Genomic DNA, 21,895 nt, shown 5'->3' on the forward strand with positions numbered 1-21,895 from the left:
AAGACTGGAAACATGGAGTGCTTTGTGCAGGGTTAGAAAGACTTTACGTACAGTTTCAACTGCGGCGGCGGCCTGACAGAGATCGTTCTTCCCTTGTCTTTGTGTACTATGACAGAAAAACTAAATGCAGCCTCAAATGATGTAATTTACAGCAGATAATTGTCGTGCAACTCACAAACACGTCTGTCTCTCAATCTGAAGCCAATCCTGCTCCTGTGTGTGTTCACAAAGACTCGACTGTGCAGATAAATTACCCCTCTTTGCATATCCAGGAAGACTTTTTGCAGCCTAAAAGGGGATTTCAACTGGAGCCTGCCAAGATGTGCCTCTATGTAAACACACACACACACACACACTGCCTGTTTGCACAGACAGGTAACATTCTGCTGAATATCAAATGTGAAATGCGTCGTCACACTACAGGGTTGTTATCTGAGGATTGTTTCAGAGGCGGCCATGAACGGCCGGTTCTTAGGGGGATAATTCCTGAGCATTGTTAGTTTTTTGGTGTTCTCTGGATCAGAGCGAGGAGCCAGGGCTGGATTATTAAATCTGCACGCACAATGGCAGAGGAGGGATTTGAGGTGAAACTGAGATTTAATATAACTCACCACTAATCATTTCCACTGTTTGCATGCAGCCAACATGAACACATTCACTTCTTATTGTTGGCTCCTACAAACAGCATCTCTCACTAAAACAGCAAAAACAAATAATCTTTTGGCACGAGGCGGCGGACAAAAAACCTATTATGTCTTTAATTTGAGCTAAATGCTGAGTGAATGAGGATCATGTGTTAAATAACTGCCAGCTGGGTGAAAAGTGTTTGGGTGCAGGTCAGTCGTGCCATAACTCAGCACCTTTCTATAACTCTGTGACATTTCATCGCTACAGAAACATGTTCATGTTCAGGAGGCTAATTTAGCATCCGCTGCAGCCGTCACAGCACAGGTGGCTCCAATGTTGAGGAAAGTGGTGTAACTATCATTCTCAGCAGTATAGTCATCTCTGAAGAGCCAAAGTAATAAGGCCCAGAGCTTTGGATGGATGTATTATAGGAGGCAGGTGTTTGGGCTGTGGATTCTGCAGTTTCTCACAGGAACAGAACCAGAGGGATGGTGACTCCATATCCCAGGACTGCAGTGAGGTCTGAAGTCCCGCAGTCATTTAGCAGGACACAAGTTAACCAGGCTGTAGATGGCCTCTCCACTAATAGGCTGACCTACATTCCTGAAACAACAAACTTTTGGAGCTAAATCCTGCTGCCCTGCAGACACAAAGAGACTATTATTAAAAACTCCTCTTTCTCTAAATGCTATTCTGGTATCATTCTGTGAGAAAAATAACAACATCAAATGATGTTAGAAAGAGGGAGATGTGAACATTTATAGCCTCTGGACCAGGAAAACTCTCAAAGCAGAAAACTTGTATTGAAGATGAGCGACGCATCAGGTGAGGAGCTGCAGCTCTGACAGCAGGATGAGTCTGATACCTGGGAGTATTTTAAGCCCTTTGACTGGTCACAAGAAAAAGAGACACATTAGCTGATTTGTTTTCTTGACCATCAGCCAACTCCTGCTGTGTCCCATTACCTCAACTTAGGCCTGGGCGATAAAACAATAAAGATAAATGCCGCAAAATAACTTTTCCTAGATGGAAATATGAGACACGGTCGATAGAATTTTGATAGAATTCATTCGTTTATGTTTCGACAGACGTATGATTAGCCAATCCTATCTGGGAGAAGGAGATGCAAATATAATCATTAAGTGCTCGCAGAGTGATTTATCAAAGCTGAAACTGTTTTTGTGTCTATATTTAGCACGTTTGAAAGGGAAGGGGCTCATTGTGACGTAGAGGTGCAATGAAAGACAAGGGAGATAAAATCTTCTGTGTGCAAATCAACACAGTTGGACTGTTAAAAGAAATAAAAATAGTAGAGACATATGGTTCATCTGTCCAACAGCACCATTTTGAGCATTGATTGGATTTTTTTAGCTTTTTTTTTTTTTTTGGCCATCTCCTGTGGCATCTCTCCTCCAGAGAGCACAGGAGATGAACCTCCAGCGGCTCAGTTGAAGGACCACTGCCAATGAATGACCTCTGGACTGTTGTCAGGGCATTTACGATCAATGTCAGCCCAGACACAGGACCAACTCGAGTGTCATGGCGGAGGGTGCGCACCACATTGGACACAGCTCTCACTTCCTGTGCAGCAGCCTGTGACCCATACGTCTCAATTCTCAATTCATCGCTGCAAACTTCATTTTTCCTTTATGGCCACTCTGCTCTCCCAAACTCTCCGCACTCTCTGAGTGACAGCAGGTACCATGCGCCAAATCCTCATTTAAATAGGGCGGTTTGCTCTTGTTATCAATTGCGCACGCAGTCTTAAGCCCTATGCACACCAGACACACATTTTTGCATGGATATTTCGCACGTTATTTTTTTCAAACCTACTGTTTTTCCAATGCAAGCTTTCACACCAGAAACGTTCTTTTGCTGAGAAAAATTGAGGCTTTCATTTTTTCGGACTGAGGTCAATTTTTCTAAAGTTTCGCTTGCGACAAGTACACATCCTAACCAATCAAAACGATAGTTGTTGACAAGTCACAGACCAAACATTCAACACTGATTGTGTTTGAGTCCTAGCACCTGTTTCTTTACAATTAAACACATAAAAACTACAAAGACATCGTTTGGAGGAGAATAGCTGTGGAGATTGAATATGACGCCACCAAGTTTTCACAATTTTGTGCCGTTTGTTCGCGTCGCTGTTGGTGTACAAAGGCCTTTAGTAGATCACCTGGTCCATGCCCACTAATAGTTAAAGTAAAGTAGATGTACCCAAGTTATTTATCTAAAGTAGTTGTACTATTTTCTTCAGTACATCTGTCATGTTCAACCTCTGACAAAAAAATAAACCTAGTAAAAAATAAAACCTCTGACATCTCCACAACTCACTTATGAATAACGGAGCATTTAAGCTTGACAAGATATTTATATAAAAAATATAAAAAATTATCCTGATAAGATTTTTTCTCATATCGCCCAGCCCTACCTGAACTAACTTTGCATTGTTTCCAAATAAGGAAAACTGTACAGAAACTGTAGCTGACATCCAGCGGCATCTTGGGAAACTGTCTTCTTCGGAGGGGATGCTGTGATTTTCAAACACTAAGTAGAAACCCACATGACCCACAATAAGTAATGCTTTTAGCAGACAGCCCAGCGCAGGGAAAACTTGGAGCATCCATAAAAACGCACACTACATCAAAAAGAGAGCATTACTGTGCAGACGAGACAAACAGGACCTTCTGCTGCGGCACGCACTCACAGCAGCCCGGTCCAGAATGCACAAACAGCAGGTGACGACACCGGGCAGCGAGGTAATGCAAAAAGATGGATGAAAACATACCTGTCTCTCCCCACAGTGTGTCGTGGCTATCAATTTGAACAGCATGCTCATTATTCAACGCCAGCAAGCCTCTCACAACCTGCCAAAAAAAGAAACTTAGATTAATGGCGCAGTGTTTCAGCATAAGATATCAAATAAAGAGCTTCTACAGCAGAGTGATGCTGAAACAGAATAACAAAAGAATCTGTGGTTTGCTTTCTAAGCAGATTATTATGAATTAATCACAGCAGCTGGAGATGCACAGGCCCCTCAGAGACTTCCTGTGAGTCTGAGCTGATTTATACTCTGACTTTAAAGAGGTCTCCTTCAACTTGTGGGTTGACAGCCCGGCTTGCTCCAGATCTGTTATTCCAAGCCGGGTCTCTAATGAGGACGCCAAAATAAACCTCGAGCCTGTGTTGCACCTGGGCAGCTGAAGGCATAGTGCTGTGATCGATCCCCAAATCTTTCTTTTTGACATTACAAGGCGGTGAAACTCTTGGAATTTTAAGCCAACAAAAGTAAAGGAAAGGTGCCTCCATTCTTCACCTGCCGTGCTCTCTGCTCTCTGAAGGAAAATAGTTACTAAGAGTAAAATATTGGTTTGTCTGACCTGTGTGTGTCCCATGCTGGAGGCTGCTATCAAAGCCTGCTGCAGAGCTTTGTTCTTCAGAGCGCAGTCCTGCTGCTGCCCCTCAGCACTCCACTCCAGCTCCAGCAGGTACTGGATAATCTCCGGGTGTCCTCGGAGGGCAGCGTGGACCAGCGCACACTGGCCACTCTTATCAACATGATCAACCTGGAGGAGATGGATCAGGTGAGTCTCGACAAAACAAAACAAAGAAGAAAAAAACACATTTTAAGGTTTGAGACCCCTCACCGTGGCCCCCCTCTTGCAGAGCATCATGACCAGACTCAAGTGTCCTGCAGCAGCTGAGTAGCAGAGCGAGCTCATGCCGTTTTCGGACACCACGTCGACGCTGGCCCCAAACTCGAGCAGCAAAGAGGCGATTTCAAGGTGGCCGAGGTGGCACTGGACGCAGAGTACGGGGGCGTTGTTTAAGACCTCTGTGCGGTAATTCACGTTTGCACCACCCAGCATCAGCAGACGGCTCACCTAAAAGAAAAACACAACAAAACTCTTACAAGTTACTGCATGTGTGAAATCAACTCATTTAAAGCATTAAAGCTTTATATTTAAAGATGCTTTGAGGAGGATCTGTTTTAATTTGACTCCCTCACCAGCTTGTGGGCCGGAGTCTCTGCAAACACACTGTTGCAAATGACTTTTAATGAGGCGTGTGTTTGTTTTGGAATTAAATGGAGATCGGATTGAAACAAATTTTCTTTGTTCAAGACAACTTTTTACTGTATACAGCGGGCTGAGGTAAGGTTTTTATCAGTACAGTTACGTAGTGCTACGGTTTGAAATGTGATGTTAGGGCAGCTATACGTCAGCCACATCGTCAGCCTGGTGCTCTGACCTATCTGTAGGCTAATGTGACAACAAGTAAACACATGTCTGTAATGTGTCACATTAGTGAATCCTGGTTCTGTCCTGCCAGTCATCTACCAATCAGAGCTAACGTAACCTCACTCTTCATTTTATTGATTGACTCGAGTTTGAACAGACCACTGCAGAATAACTGCTGAATGTGGGTTGGAAACAACATTATCACAAACAGTTTAGTGATACAGCTCGAGCTAAAGGCTAATTAGCCTTTAGCTCATGCACTATCTCTCTCCTATTAATCTTTCTTCTGCTCTTCTGTCCTTTTTCTGTTTGACAGTTAGGCTCCAGTGTCCACCATCACTACAAAATTGATCACAGAAATCATTTTCAGCTGGAAAACACAGATCTCTGTGTTTTATCTCTTCTCACTCAACTTCATCAGCCTGTGTGGTGTCGTCATAGAGACCTAGACGTGCTGTAAATCAATCCGGTAACTAAAAGCTAAGAATTAGTTCGTTTGAAATAACCTGTTACCAGTAATATTGGTGCTGATAATCTCATTTTTAAGTGCAGATTACGATCAGGCATTTATCTAGGAGGGAGACTTTTTAAAGAGCACTTTCAAACTCCTCACAGCTGCTTTAAGCACTCTTGGAGAGAAGTCAAATTTTGCTAAAGAGGAGGAAACTATATCATCATGCAGACATGCTGTGGACAGACAGACATCTGACATTAATATCCTGGTTTTATAAACATCCTGAGACAATATGAAGAGGCATGTTAACAAAATAACAGATGCACAGTTCACAATTTTAACTAGCAGGCTCGTTACATCCTCATCCAGTCACTACTCCTTAAAATTTCTCCCAAAGTCCCCACAAACAAGTTGAAATACTGACTTTTCCCTGGAGATTTAACAGAAGAAGTCTGAGAAACAAAACTGTGGACTCAAACAGTTTTTTAAAGACCAAAACTTTCCCAGTTAATGGGTTCAAGGATTTACGGACAGCATGTCCAATGACAAATTTAAACAGCAGCAGAATCTAGGATACACTTGATTTTCCTCTTCTAGCCCATTCAAGTGAAAATGCTCATATTGCTTTAGCCTACTCTTGAGATTTTCTATCAAGCAAAGGTCAGCCACTAAATGAAGTGGTCACATTCTACTGAATGCAATTATTAAGTGTGTTATTCTCTTCCAGCGTGAGGAAATCAATAATAAATGCTTGGTCAAACTGAACCGCCGAGCCAAATGAGCACCGGACAACAGGAAATGAATTCTCTGTTATTTGTTGGAATCACTGCGGAATAAATTAACAGCTGTTTTCCCCTGAGGACGGAGCAAGGACAATCTGCAAAGGTCCCCGAGTTTAGTTACACTTACACAAAATAACATTAACACAAAATGACTCCTAAATACAGAACGAGGAGAAGGCTTAATGATCTTTCCAGGGAAGGCCGATGATTTCCTCCCCACAAAACAAAAAGCAGACACCACCACTGGCTTTGACTTGGCTGTGTGTTCGAGAGGAATCGATGACATGAAGAGGCAGATTCCCAACATGGAGCTCGAAAGACAACAAATCATTAACAAACCGTCCCAGGAGTCAAAAGTCGAAGTGAATAAATAATATAGTGAGCTTAATAATTGATATTCTGCTCTCTATCCATCTCAGCCTGACCTGTTAACTCGTCACGTTTCCTATTTTATTCATCCAGGCACACATCTCATCAATATCTCCCACCCAATTTCCTGCAAACATTTTTCATTTTCTGTGTTTCTCGTATTAGATATTAATATCCCTCGGCAATATTAGATAAATTATTGGCTTATCACTGCGTGAAATAAGCATCTGACTATTTGAGCCTGGAATGGCCACGATTCATAAATTATATTATTAACTGCCAAAGATGAAATCTGTGTGTGTCTCTTCTCCTCTTGTGTCCAAATAAGTATCCAGGCTGTTGGCATCCAAAGAAGCAACACAGTATTGACGGTTTTAATGACACCTGCTTGATACGGCGATGTGGCTCTCACGTGTATCAAACTGCTCCGTGTAGCCTCAGACTCAGTATCGACCTCGACAGCTCTCTGGGCTTCAGCAGCTCTTCTATTGGACCACATGCAGCAGCCTTTGCTATTCATGTGCAACAATCAGCCTCGACCACACATGACCCTGTTGCTAGATCACTGCTTTTCCTTCCTCTGACTCTTTTTTTTGTTGGTACGGACCACTGCAGGCAGGAAAACCCGACAAGAGCTGCAGGTTTTGGACACCCAGTCATCATGCCATTACAATTTGGTCAAAGTGGCTCAGTTTGTCCTGCTTCTAACACGTCATGTTTGACGACAAAATGTTCACTTGCTGCCTAACATGTCGCACAGACTGACAGGTGTCACTGTGTCATGATGATTAGAATTATTCATGTCTCCTGTCAGTGGTCAGAACTGTGTATGTTCACAAACCACATCACACATTTTCCTTAACATATCTTTATATAAACTCATTATAACGTCCATAAGAAGAATAAAACTATCCTATAGGATATACGGGTGGTACCTTGACTTACGAATGTCCCAACTAACCAGTTTTTCAAGATACGAGCCGCCTCTCACTGCAAACAACTGAAATCTTATCAAATCATTTTGCCTTATTTTCAGTAAAAAATGTCTTTTTAGACTTAATATGAGCCATATCTACTTGTCCAGTCCAGAAAATCTCTTGTTTCCAGTTATTCAAAGACAAAATTGAGGTCTGAATGACTTATGACAAGATAAAATCAAATCTGCCAGTGTATTACTTATAATAAGACATTATTCTAGTTTCATGCACATTTTCAAACATTTTTTTTCTTGTTCCATAGGCAGATTTTTTTACTTGTTATAAGCAATTCAGACCTCATTTTTGTCTTTCAACAACTTAAAACTTGTAAACAAGGTTCAGTTATTCAGATTAGCTTTTCTCCTCCACCTCTATCAGCATCTTCAAGTCATCTGATGGTAAATGCTGAACATTATTCTCACAATGCTTATTCCAGTACATCCTATTGTTTTGTGTTTGTATACAATAGTCATTATTTATGAGTACATTTTCTGATGTAAAAACTAGGGATGGGTGAATACTGATACCGGTATCAGGTATTGGAGCAATACAAGTCTTTTTTTGAGGTATCAGTACTCACAAAGGCTACCAATACCCGTAGCTGATACCCAGGACCAAGCAGCAGCCTCCAGTCTAAGAATATGAGACAACGCTGAAGTGTTGAAATCTGCTGTTTCTCCAGTGTTCGCTTGAGGCTGGTTCCATAAGTACAGGAAGTCACAAACACACCAAGCCAAAAAAAAAGCTGTTTTCAAAGCAGAAATGAACCTATTCACAGCCTGGTTCAAAAAACGTCTCCTGTCTGAGTCGCTAATTTTACTATTGGCACACACTGTATGTCGAGCAAGTCCTCCTCACCACTAGATGCTGCTAATTGCTGCAGTTTAACACCACTGCAAATGTGCACCAGGTCCTGTTCAGACAATATGAATGAACCAGGAAGAGTTAGCAGGTAAACTTTTTAATTTTGCACTTAAGTTTACTTTAAAAAATACTTAAACTCTGACAGTTGTTTGTTTTCTTGTACACTTTTAATATATATTTTTTATATTGTTAAAAAAAGTTCTAAACTCAGAGAGAGTTGTTTGTGTTTTATTTGGACTTAATGTCAGAGTGACTGTGCTGTCTTTGATCAAAATGATCAGTCACTGTTAATCAAAATTTTACGTATCAAAAGTACTAGGAGTTTCGGTACTCAGTATCAGTGAGTACTCAAGAAGGAGTACTCTTACTGGTATCAATCTGAAAAAAAATGGGTATCGAACATCCCTAGTAAAAACATGTAACCAAAAAAATTGTGGTGTCCAGAGGTCCAGAATGGATTAACCAAACTTTTAAGTCAAGGCACCACTGACTGTAAAAATGAAGACATGTGATGTGGACAATGACACAGTCCACAGTTGAAGCTTGTAAATAACAGATGCATATGGACAGAGTCAATGCCACTAACAGCCTTCACCAGTCCAGAGCCTTTAAACATCATTTATCTCTCCATGGTGACCCTTTCTCTGTGCTGTGCTCACACTCCCTGTGCTGAGGTTTAAGGAACAGCCTGTGACATTTATAGTAAATCACAACTTAATTACAATCTGTGAAATTCTAAAGAAATTCACAAAAAGAGATTAAAAGAAGACAGATGTCCCAATCACTGGGAGTTTGAGGGGAAACTTTTTTAATTATCAAGTAATTAACTGATTATTTGTTCATTAACTAGTCTGACTTATCAACAGAAAAAAGAAAGAGTCCATTACAGACAGACAAGGAGACATAAGGAGTAGAGTTTGCATGGAAGAAGATGACCTTGCAAATGTTTAGTTTTCAGAGTTATACCCAGTCTGTTTCCACTTTTTACAACAAGAGCCACAGAAGAGCTGGAGAGTGTGTTTACCTTGACGTTTGGTGTGTAAAGATTCCTCAGGGAGGCCAGAGCTGCAGAGAGGCCGTCAGCACTGCAGCTTATCCAAAGAGCCTGCAGCACGCTGGATGACACACCTGTTTTCTTACTCAAGCCCTGCACGCACAAACACATGAACAAACACACACACACACACACGAGCTAATGCATATGTGAATGCAAAAACACACATTCGTCAAGTCACTGAACCTGAGCATGCACAAGCTGTCACTGTTTCTCCTCACATCCCGTAGCTTATCCTCGGGTGAACTGCACTCACATAAATAACAGAGTGAACACCATGGAAAGTCTACAAAAGACTGACTATAATCTGAGATGAATGTAGAGAGCGTGTAGAGGCTTCATCCTCGTACCTTGAAGATGTGTGCTTTGAGGATGTGGTGTCCCAGTTCCATGGTCTGCTGACGATTCAGTTTCCCCTCTTGGCGAGACAGCATGAAGGCCATGAGAGCGTGGCCAGTCCTAGGGTTAGAAAACAACACAAAGGACATTTTGATGTTAATCAGACAAGGTGTGCCAACAGAGAGCTGGAAGACACGAGCTGCAGTGTAAAAGTTGACATTTGTATGATTGGTTTTTCACCCCAGGATAAACTCAAGGTAGTAACTCTTTGCTTGTTTATCTGCCTGCTCTATCGTGAAACTACTCAGTCATTTCAGCTGTGGATGCTCCTGGCGTCGCTTGTGCAAATAAGGTAGTGCATAAATGCTGAGCAATGCCTCACTGAAAGTTTGGAAACAGTGTGAAACCCCTGGGTTTTCTCCTCCTTCCTCGCTCAGACTCTCTGCTGTTAATTAATGCAGCATTCATTAAAAGGACATGCATGATTGCAGATCACTTTGATCGCGTTATAAATTCTCCCTCGTCATGCCCAGGCACAAACAGAGAGGCAGTGCAGCAGGCTTTTGTCTGCATGTGCGTTCGCCGTGCCAGACTGCGAGCCTTTGTTTTTTCTTTAATGACAGACTTGGAGGGCTGTGAATGACCAGAATATGAAGCTGGGCTCGGGTCCATTTAAGGAACACTGCTGTGAACGCAGAGGTGATACTGACAAGCAACAGGGAGGGGGGAAAAAAACAGTGAGCTGGGGTGACATCATCCAATTTATTGAGTGTGAATGACTGAGGCCTCTGATGTGTCTGAGGATGGGGTCCAGAATTACAATTAGGTAGCACCACTAGCATGGCAGGCTGTTTGAACATTTAGAAGCTAGACTGGATACGGGATGCAGATATCTATGATTCAATTTCATAAAGACAAGAAGAACATTTCAGATATCTGCAAATATGTTCTGTCTATCATCAACTGTCCTTTCAGATATCTACAACGTCATTTTGACAGGAGCCACTTTTCACCATTCATGTGTATGTGGTTTCTCATTCAAGATATCTACTACTTCATTCCCGATATCCAAAATGTGAATTATGGATATCTCTAAATGAATTGTAGATATCTCTACAACATTTTGACTAGACAGAATCAGAATTACAGATAACTTTAATTCGCTTGAACTCAACATGTCTACAATTTATTTTTCAGATATCCAAATTCAAATTTTGACAAGGCAAAATGAATTGTAGATATCTGAAAATAGAATTTTGACCAGTCAAAATGGAAATGTAGGTATCTTAAAACTGGAATTAGGGGATAGTCATACACTGCAAAAACTGAAACCTTATCAAGTGTTTTTGCTTTATTTTCAGTAGAAAATGTCTTTTTAGACTTAATATGAGCCACAATGACCTGAATAATCCTGAAAAATGTCTAATTTCAAGTTATTTTAAGACTAAAATGAGATCTAAATTGTTGTGACAAGTAAAAAAAAAATCTACCAATGATACAAGAGAAAAGTTGCTTGAATTAAGACATTATTCTAGTTGCAGGAAAATTTTCTAGCAAATTTTTCTTGTTCCATTGGTAGATTTTTTTTTACTTGTTACAAGCTATTCAGACCTCATTTTTGTCTTGAAACAACTTGAAACAACATTTTATGGACTGATAAGTTGAATGTGGCTCGTATCAAGTATAATATCTAAGACCATTTTTACTTAAAATAAAACAAAAACACTTGATGGGGTTTCCAGTTTCTGCAGTGTAATTCACTTGTAGATATCTATAATTAAATTATAGATATCTTGAAGTAAATTTTGATGACAGATATTTTACATTTGAGACCCAATTTGAATTACAGATATCTTGAATTAAAATTTACTATCCAAAATGTAGTTACAACTAGTCAATTGATATCTACAATGTTTATTTTGGATATTAAAACTTAGCTTTTCAATGATACTACGGCTTGCCACACTACTAAAGCATATAAGTCCGTCTCACAAAGTGAAACAATAAGTTTTCAGCTTCAAGTCTTTGAAATTCTTTCTACCTTACACAAAAGCTACAGCTGACTGTGTGCATTAGGGTTATATGACTTCTTATACTCTCCATTAGCATTTGAAATAATGTGTTCCTGGGATTTAAACAAATACCTGGAACATCACAGCCCGGATTTTCTCTGTGACTAAGACGTGAGTCATGCTGCACATTTTGATGAGGACGGTCGACTTGCTGTCTCTCATATTTACTTCTCATGCAAAGTGATGGTCATGACTCATACTATTAGCAACTAATTTAAAACCACTCGGAGAAGTAATGATGGTTGTTTATCAGACATGAGAGTGCCGTCTGCTGCTCATACTGTTGGCACTCAAAGAGCAAATATTTAATTATCGTCTTGGCTTGATTTGTTCTCTCCTAAAGATTTTTGGAGCTGGATTTTATATGTGTTGCAAGCATATTTATGCATACTTTTTTTGAGGAGTCATGCTTTGGCAGTCTGACGCAGTCCTTCCCATGGGAGAGCTGCTGAGTTGCTGCATTTGCTTACAAAGCAGAGCACTGACCTGGGATCACAGAGAAAGTCTGTACTCTCTCCGTCAGCTCTCCACACCAGCCACTCCCTGAAAGAGGGATGGCAGAACATGCGCGTCTTATCCCGCCGTTTGATCAGGAAGCACGACAGCAGCTCCATGCGTTGTTGGAAGTCGTCCCACTGCAGCTCGCCTTGCATGAAACCAGCATTGATGGCGTGGAACAGCTGCTCATCAGTCATAGGGTGCAGGGAGGCGAGCGCCACATTAAGGATGGGCAGAGAGCGCTCAAAGGCCGAGTTGGTCATGAATTTCATGTTGCACTGTAGCTGGTAGAGCTCGGCCACGGAGACAGGCACCACTTTGTAGCTGGAGCTCTTGATGACCAGGTGGCCCCTCTCGAACAGATCCAGGGTCAGCTTGAGGTACAGGTAGGAGCCCTGGCTGCGGGCGATCAGGTGGCTGCTGAGCTTGCCGACGGTGATGGGGTCAGCTTTGCCGTTCAGGTTAATGTTGTTCATGATATCCTTGCTGCCATTGATTCGGTACTGGATGTAGGCGTTGAGGTCGCTGCTTATCTCTTTGTTGTCTGTAAAGTCATCCAGGGAGATCTTGGAGAAGGGAAGGAGGCTGGTGATCTCCTGTGGAGGAGACAAGGTGACGACAATGAGTGACAGATTATACACCATGGTTTTAATGCCATTCTGTTCGCCAACTATACTAAAACACCTGTGGGGATCTTTCAGTTTGCATCTATCTTGCTGACCCCTGTGGACCAAACAGTGTTTATCATCTCTTTGTGTCCTGTCCATGAGGAGGTGAATACAATCCTCCTCCTGCTTTCTTTGTACAGTGAGACGAATCACCCACTGAGAAACTCTCTTTGGAAAATGTAAACACAGTCACTTTCAGTGTGAGGCTGCTAATCATCCTGACAACACTGCAAAAAAACGAAACCTTATCAAGTGTTTTTGTCTTATTTTAAGTAAAAATAGTCGTATTATACTTGATATTGTTGCTAGGGGCCACCCTGTTGTGGCTGTCTGCTGCGCAGCTCCCTCTTTCTTGTCTGTTTCTTGTAATTTTTTCACCTCTTTTTCATATTTTTTGCATTTGGAGTGGATCATTTCTTTGTATGGTTCATTTGTTGGTCGTGGACACCAAACTAGTTTTGTCTTCAGTGGTATTTTTACTATTATTGCTCCTGTGTAAGTCTGGAGAGCCTACATGTAACCATGGCTGCATTGTTTACATGTGAAATCAGCTGTTAGCAGCCTGTAGCAGGTCAATGCTAACTGGTGCAAGGCCTGATGTTTCCCACAAGCTGAGGAGAAGGAGATGAAGACGACGTGCTGGTTCTGAGGTGTGAGCTAAGAAGTGACAACATCGACCTGTCCGTCCATCCATCGTTATTGGGAATGTAAGATCTATCTCCAAGAAGATGGAAGAGCTAGCTGTGCTAACCCAGCAACAGAGGGAATACCAGAGGGCAGAGTAGCATCATGCTATTCACAGACATGGCTAACGGAGCTCACACTGAACACCAACGCCACATTGGAAGAGCTTCACCTACTGTGAGCAGACAGGATCCAGGAGACAGAGACTGAACAGACTGAAGAAGCTCAGTCCTGGACCCTGTGGAGGTGGAGGCTTGCTGAACTGGACAATGATGGACAAGCTGTCATCATCTATTTTCTTATGGACCTTTTTGCACTTTCTATACACTCTCTTTTGTTTTCTTGATTGCTGCTGTGACTCCTGAATTACTTCTTGTGGATAAAGAAAGTATTTTCTTTTTTTTTCTATTATATATGGGCCACAATCAACTTAGCAGTCCAGAAAATACCTTGTTTCAAGTTGTTCGAAGACAAAAAATAGGTCTGAATTGCTTGTAACAAAGGCAGATTTTTTTAACTTGTTCTAAGCCTTTCAGACCTCATTTTTATCTTTAAATGACTCAAAACAAGACATTTTCCTGGACTATTCAGGTAAACGTGGCTCACATTGAGTCTGTAAAGACATTTTCTACTCAAAATAAGACAAAATTACTGATAAGATTTCATTTTTTTGCAGCGCAATGCTGAGGTAACAGAAAAACAGTTTTATAACAGCTCTATAGAAATAATCAGACATCCTCCTGGCCATCTTTCCACATCAATAAATGCATCAGTTTTAAATCAGGTGAGTTTCATAACCAGATAAAAACTTTTACAGGAGCTTCAATAGAAAAATGTTTGACTGTAATCACAAATCCTGCACAAGGATGAGTCATTTTCTGGCTATTCTCCAAAAATTAACTTAATACAGACAAACAGATGAATAGAAGAGTCATCATTAACCTGACACCCATCATTTAGATAGAAAAAAAGCTTTCTGACTGTTTACTATCAGAGCTGTTGTTGAGCTGCAGAGAGAAGCAAACAAGCTCAGCAATCAGACCAAAGCCAACCCTTACAGCTGGAAGTGTGGCCAAGACAAAAACAAGACTGTAAAAGTGAGTATTAAGAGGCAGGGGATGGATTGGATGGATTGGATAGTGGTGGAGCTGGTGGGAGGGGGGCAGTGACACTTCTAGCAAAGGCCTGAGCCTGAGCTCACATTTCAATCTATGTCCTGCGGCTTGGAGAAATCAATGCACCTTAATCCTTCAATCCACAGCCGGTCTGAGGCTAAAGAAACATTGCCTCAGTGAGATAACACTTCTCCCTCCTTCATCATGACAAGGTACAGTAAACACACACACACACAAACACATGTATCCATCCACACATGCACAGAGTCACTGATCCTAATCCCAGAGGTGGGAGCAGTGCAAGCAACACCACAGAGATACAGCAAATATTAGTCTGGCAAAGCAAAGGCCGATATCTTTGAGACCTGTCCTTCGGGGGTGAAAGCCTATTTGTTTGCTCAAAGTGCAAAACAAAGCTGTGACATTTCCATAACACTCATATGCAACAATATGACGCTGGGGTTGCAAAGTGAGCAGTATTTTTAGTGGCTTCTGTTGAATGATTCATCTTTTTATCCTCTGCTCTCTCAAACGTTATGACATGTAAATTCACCTCGGTTTAAAACTGCCTTCATGCATCAGACGAAGGTATTCGATTTGACGGCATGTTTGAGAGAAATGCGTTTTGTGAAGTAAGATGTCAACATTCAATAAAACTTTTAACATCATAAATCCCTCCTAAAAAACAGGTGGAGGTGACTGAATCAGGCAGAGTAGAAATGTCAGAGTTACATTGTATTGATTTGCACATCCAGAGAAACTCTGCATGAACTGAATAATAATTCTGCCTCACTGTTGCAGGATAAAAACAAATGAATAAGGTCTGAAGTGCAGTGCATACTGATGGTCCCTACCTCTGCATGGCTTCTGCCTTTGCATTAATAACTGGATTCTGGCTTTCAGTCAGTCAGCTTTCACATTATTATCCCGGGCTCACAGTTTGTCCCAACAAAGAAAATCAGCCATAGTGTGACACTTCAGGCATGTCAAAGCCTCAGCTCTCCACAGTGTGAGCTCGATGCCCAGCCGAGCACGTCCCTGTAACTAGTAAACCTAGTGTCACTTTTGCTCCCAGCTAGTCGCTTCAAAGTGAATGACTGCTCCTTTACTGTCATGCAGCGCTGAATCCTGGGTCACAGATATTTCCATTCTTGTTGAATGTTCCTCGATGAGCTTAAAATTCGCTCAGCAGAGAGCAGAGGATGACAAGATGGAGAGGCAAAGGAAAACCTTTCAACTTTCACACTTGTCAGAATCCACCAGGTCTGACGTCGCTCAGTGAGACGCAGCAGAAGATCAGACTTAAAGTTTCTTTTTTATTCTACACTCAAGTCTGAGAGATCCTTTCTGCTTAGATCAGACAAAGTATTTACGACAAGCTCAACACATGAAACATAAGCTTAATGATGACTGGGTGTGTCTTACCAGCAGGTTGACGCGGACAGTGACCACCACTTTGAGCCAGGGAGGGAACTTGGTGATGATCTTTGTTATAAATGAAGCGATGGTGTCTCCGTAGTCAGGTTTATGGAACTCGGCTTCATTAAGTCCGTCTATTAAGATGATGTGGTCCTCCTCTGGAATCCTCCGCTCTGGAAAACAATGACCAACAAAGATCAGCTGTTAGCAGTGAGATGCAGTGCAGGGGGACACTGGCTAAACTAACCTGGATGCTGACAGGTTTCAACAGATGGTGTTAAAACTGTTGCAAAATTCTTTTTTTTAGTCTCCAAATCCTGATCATAAAACATGTAGATGGTTGCGCTGAGCAAAACAAATATCAGATGAAGTGAGTTCTGCTGTTTTTCAACTTTAATATTTATTTTGTTTGTCTTTTGAAGCAGTTACAGCAGCACATGTTCCTGGAATAAAATATTTCCTGAGAACTTCAACACTAATGTTATCTCATTCCTTCTGCAACTTAAGTCAAAAGTTTTCCTTTAATATGTGCAAAAGACCTGACCGTATTATTCTTCAACAAGCCCACATTTACTGGATGGAGTCAAGGTCAGAACTTGAGGGCCAGTCAAACATTTTCAATGTTCTTTTTTGGGTTCTGTTAAATGAGTATTTTAACATTCAAGAAAACAACAGAAATCTCTTAAATTTGCCAAGTGTTCCAGAATTTTGGAAACCACTGTGGTTACAAGAAACTTGTCTTAGAAGTGTGTGTGTTATTTTTGATATTATCTACTTTGTATTGAAGCTTACTATTATCTTTTCGAACTAAACTATACAGATTGAAGTTGTCTCTTTGTGTTAGATTAAATGCTGCAACTTCAGATTTCCCTAGCCTTCACCAGCTCTCTGCTTTACCACTAAGTATTTAAAGAAAGCAGAGGTTTAAAATTACGCTAATTTCAACCTGAGTCCAGCTCTACATTTGATTAAAACAACATTGAAAACAAGTTTTGTTTTTGTAAAATCCAGCATGTGCTGACTTTTTAAAGTTAGAAAAGTTCAGTCACACACGCAGAATGATTAGTATGCCTGTCAGTACTTCTAACCACTTTGGCATTTACAGAATTGTTCCTATTTTTATGTTCCCCAGGGAACTTTGGAGTAAAACGCATTTATTAAAGAACAAAAGACTTCAGCAGATTCAGGCTCAACACAGGAAGTCTTTAAATGTATTACTATGGTGTTTGTTGTTTACCTTTACGAAGGTTGGCCAATGGCTCCAGGACCCCCCTTCGGAAAGCAGCCATGGGGTCCTGCACACATGAGCGCAGACTGAGCATGCTCTGTAGGTTGGGCTCCTTCAGCAGCAGCTCCCGGTACGCACTGAGCTGGTGTGCTCTGCACAGCAGGGCAGCTATACTATGTACAAACTCCGGTACCAGGCAGGTGTATGTGTTATCAGCCTGGCAGTAGTGGTACGCCACCACCTGGAGAAGACAAAACACACAGATGTAGGGTTAATTCAGACTCCACATGAATCAGAAACAGTCATATACTTAAAGTGTAAATAAACTGAGACTTTAGTTATATAATAAATACAAAAGCTGGGAAATTTCAGTGAGCTGAAAGCATCTGAATAAAGTTTGAAGACTTAATGTAACAAAACCACATGTAACAATGTTAAAATTAATAAACACTTATATGGATCATCTTATGCAGACACATTTCGTCTCGTCATCAAATCATGAGTATGAGTCCAAAACGAGGAGATGATGAGATAACAGGGCGATGGCTGACCACCTCAGATAAACTCTACTATAAAAAGTACGAGGTGGATCCCAGATGGAGAACTAAAAGAAGGATCTTGTGTGTGTGTGTGTGTGTGTATGTGTGTGTGTGTGTGTGAGCAGAGTACTGCAGTGTTCAAAGGAGGTCTGATTTACAGGAAGAAGGGAGGGACAGCGATGAGGAAGAAGGAAAGAGCGAGGTGCCCTGGGGATGTTTGACTCTGTTCTAATTACAGTCCAACCTGGAGGAGCTGACACACTTCCTGTGGCAGCAGAGGAGGAGCAGGTGACCTGTTCCTCTGCAGGATGCTGCCGCCTGTTAATCCATCAACTATGATGACCACCTTCTTTAAAAGACCAACTCCTGTCTCCTTTCACCTCAATCCTTCCAGTCTGAGAGTGTTTTTATTTTTCTGTTCAAGTGAGTTATTATATCACTCACTTTTTATGCATGTATTTCAAAGAGAAACAATTTCCTCTTCAGCAGAGAACTTCTGAAACAAACTTGGATTGACCTGTAATGTTATTTCTCTTTCTTCTATTCTGGGCTCTCCCGTAATGTGTCTGGGCTCATATGTGGGTGTAAACTAGCCGATAATTAAATGAACTCCTGTGTCACTAAAATAAAAAGGTGTTGACAGTGATTTGAAGGTCTGAAACAAGGCTAGTCTAGACTGCAACAATAACACCACAGACTTTCTACAACAGTCCTCTGCGTCGTGACGGCTGTGCTCAAAAGAGGGGTCCGTGAGTCATACGAGTGATTGCAATTTAGGTGGAACAAAGGCCTGAGGTGGAGGCTTTGTCTGTGGCATTTTTCAACTAGTTGTCCCCGCACCAAACTCTTTACAAAGAGACAAAGTAATGTGAGGCTCTGCAAAGATAATGTGAAATCTCAGTGAGTGAATAATATTCGGTTGAAGCTCAGAGCACCAGCAGAGGCATTAATGATGGCTAAGTTAATACAACAGCCTTGGACTCACACAAAACACTATTTAGTTCAAGTTGCTTTACATGTCATTATAAAAATGCAAAAGTAAGACTATTAGAGATAAAAAAATAATTACAAAACAGTGAGGCAAAAACTGATTATTGCATCCCTTAAAAAAGAGAGAATATTACAAGTAGGGATGCACCGAAAGAAATAAATATTGGGCCAATACGATATTCAATATTAATATTACTGTTATGGCTGATAACCAATATTTACCCATATCAATATTGGTAAAAAAATAAATAAATAAAAAAACGATCTAAGATAATGTGTGGAGGTAGTTCAGGGAGAATGAGCGGCGCAATCGTGAGAAAAGATGACCATGAAGAGGATTAAAACATGGAGTGCTGAGGTGAACGTGATAAAAAAGGTGCATTTTGTCTGTTTTTTGGATCAAAAACAGGAAGAGAGACATAAAAAAGAGAGTCCACTCTTCTTAGATAGTTTTGGTGTTTACATGGTCATAAAAAAACAATAATATTTTGGTCTTGAAAGATCATTCAAGATGCGCTAAAAATGACCTGGCAGCTAATAAGTAAATATCGGCCCACTTTTACACACTGGCTGATACCAATATTGATACCGATATATATTGTGCATCCCTTATCACGAGGTAATTTCTTGACTGTAAAGTCATCATTCTGCTGCAGACAGGGGACTGGGATGTAATGTTTTCTTTAAAGCACACTGCATGGCAGTGGTGAGGACTCACTGACCCAGGGCGTAGAATTGCGTATGGACTGTATGGACCATATGGACATGTCCACACCAATCTCAAACGATGACTGAATTGTCCCCACCAATATTAAGGTTGAATGGGTTGAAAAAAATGTGCCTCATGCGGCACACAAAGGGTTAAATCCTTCCCCACAAGTCACCGTCTTTGAGACCGGTCTGGATACCAGGCAAAAAAGAAAGGTGGAAGACTTTAACACCCAACAAAACGCAAGGCACCTGAAGAAAACAGTCCCTCCCCATGGGCAACCGCTAATGAATGCAAAACACCATTTCCAACTGCTTTCTCACTCTTATTAACAATTAGTTTGTTACTTCCACTTTTCTCAGGCAACAGGTCCATCCTCTTTGTCAGACAGCAGTGGAGTGGCAGGGTTACAGCAACATGTGATCTTAAAATGAGACATAGTGGTCAATTCATAAATGGAAAATTATACATAAAAACCAGCTCATGTAAAGGTTTTGTCTTGAGCAAATAACTTTTTACTTTAAGAGACCTTTCATTAGAGCAGCCTTTTAAAAAAATAAAAACAAAAAACTCATAGTCTGGTTGGTTGATTTTGTTAACACCCAGTTATGCTCCTCAATGCTCCAAAGCTAGCATAATGCTTATACGTGAGCTGTCAATCTGCTTGTGTTTTGTTGTTAATGTATAATGCAAAGTTTAATGCAGTCATTTGAAGTAAAATTTAGTTAATCATCACAAAACAGCCACTTTATCTTTCATTATGTCATTACACATTTAAAAAATGTGCTGGTGCTGGCTGTGTCCCCACCAATGTTGAAATGAAACCTGCGCCACTGTCTCTGACACTCTATTCCTGAGGCGTTTCATGCCACACAAACTGAGAGCTTCATTCCACCGCATAAAGATGCAAAGTTATGTTCAGTAAATAAAGAAAATCAAAGTTAACAGCTGTTTGTTTGAGTAAAATAACGTGGACAGCCTCCTGTAGTGACAGCACACGAGCCAGGCAGACTACAGCCTCCTCAATGAGCATTAACAATCTCCAGAATTATGATGCAACGCTCTGCAGTGCACCTGCAGTATTCATCCAGCAGTACGGCAGTAAATTACATTCTACAAACAAAGATTTATTCTCATCCCTGTCGCAGGAGAATGACATAAAAACTTGCAATAAGCCATAAAGCGTAATGGTCTCGCTGTGTGTGCTTTGAGAAGGCCTGATTAAAAATGATTAAAAAGAACTGACAGAATTTGACAGAAGCTGCTCGCTGTTGCATCAGTATTCACACATCACAGGAACAGAGCCCCTGGGAGGGCGCCTGTTGGAAACACTTTACACAATAATTGGCTTGAGGGGTATTGCTTGGGCTTCATAGACATTTAGATGAGTCTCAGTGGCATAAAGTCAGCTGCCTGGTGCACAAACCTTCCTGTTCCCAGCGGTGGACGCAAAATGCTTGGCTGTCTCGTGCCCCATTTCACTATCAAAGAGGCATCTGTGACACGCGGAGGGTATTAAACCCGTAATAGGAACACCAGGATGTAATAAGTAACACTGAAAATGAGGACGAAAGTATGATCAGTGACACGAGTCCCATTAGACAGCTGTGTCACCCTTTAAAGAGCTAACAACCAGCCCTCACAAAGGTGTTTGAAATGAAAGCACGGGGAATCCATAATGAAGCCTTATATTCTTTATAAAACTCAGCGCAGGCAGAGAAATAAAAGTTACAGGATGCCTCTGAGAGTTTCAGTCAACATGTAGTCTTAATTCAACCAGGTTATCGACTCATTGCAGCGTATTTCAGTTGCTACGTCCCAAAATGTGGGGCTAATGAAACATTTAAAGAAGAAGAATGGTGCAGAATTTCAACACAAAGATGAGAGAAGAGTAGAGAAAACCTCTGACAGGTGAAACGCTGACAGTCTTAAACATGTCAGAGAAACTGCTGCAGAAATAAGGTCCTTTTTGTTTGATTTGAACGCTGAATCTTTGCCACTGTTCACTAATAATTTGAAAACAGACAAAATCTGTCAGCTGGTTTTGCCTGAAACTATAAAGCTTTATTTTCAGTGATTTGATCCAAATGAAAGAATCAAAACAAAAAAAAAGCCAAACTCTGTAAGAATCCAACTGGGGCAGCACAAACCTTTAACGGTAAAGCTGTTAAAATAGTCAGGAAGCACAAATATTTAGGAACCATTCTTGACGACATACTATCTTTTGAGCCCAACTCGCATGCTGCTATTAGAAAAGCAAATC

The 21,895-nt window shown here is 41.1% G+C and overlaps 1 protein-coding gene across 3 annotated transcripts in view; it reads right to left on the reverse strand.

Moving 5' to 3' along the window:
• LOC141808006 (protein TANC1-like) overlaps positions 1–21,895 on the reverse strand; it is a 118,827-nt gene that overhangs the window by 10,502 nt on the left and 86,430 nt on the right. For all 3 annotated transcript variants that reach the window (XM_074694282.1, XM_074694283.1, XM_074694281.1), the window contains exons 11-18: positions 17,404–17,635; positions 16,173–16,339; positions 12,269–12,876; positions 9,722–9,830; positions 9,342–9,464; positions 4,278–4,514; positions 4,011–4,196; positions 3,419–3,497 (exon numbers count right to left, since the gene is read on the reverse strand). In XM_074694282.1, coding sequence (XP_074550383.1) covers positions 3,419–3,497; positions 4,011–4,196; positions 4,278–4,514; positions 9,342–9,464; positions 9,722–9,830; positions 12,269–12,876; positions 16,173–16,339; positions 17,404–17,635 — 1,741 coding nt within the window. The remainder of the gene's footprint in view (positions 1–3,418; positions 3,498–4,010; positions 4,197–4,277; positions 4,515–9,341; positions 9,465–9,721; positions 9,831–12,268; positions 12,877–16,172; positions 16,340–17,403; positions 17,636–21,895) is intronic.

This window comes from Halichoeres trimaculatus, unplaced genomic scaffold, assembly GCF_033239565.1.
Source record: "Halichoeres trimaculatus isolate MK-OKI-2021-1 unplaced genomic scaffold, fHalTri1.1 fHalTri1_scaffold_19, whole genome shotgun sequence".
Lineage (NCBI taxonomy): Eukaryota > Metazoa > Chordata > Actinopteri > Labriformes > Labridae > Halichoeres > Halichoeres trimaculatus.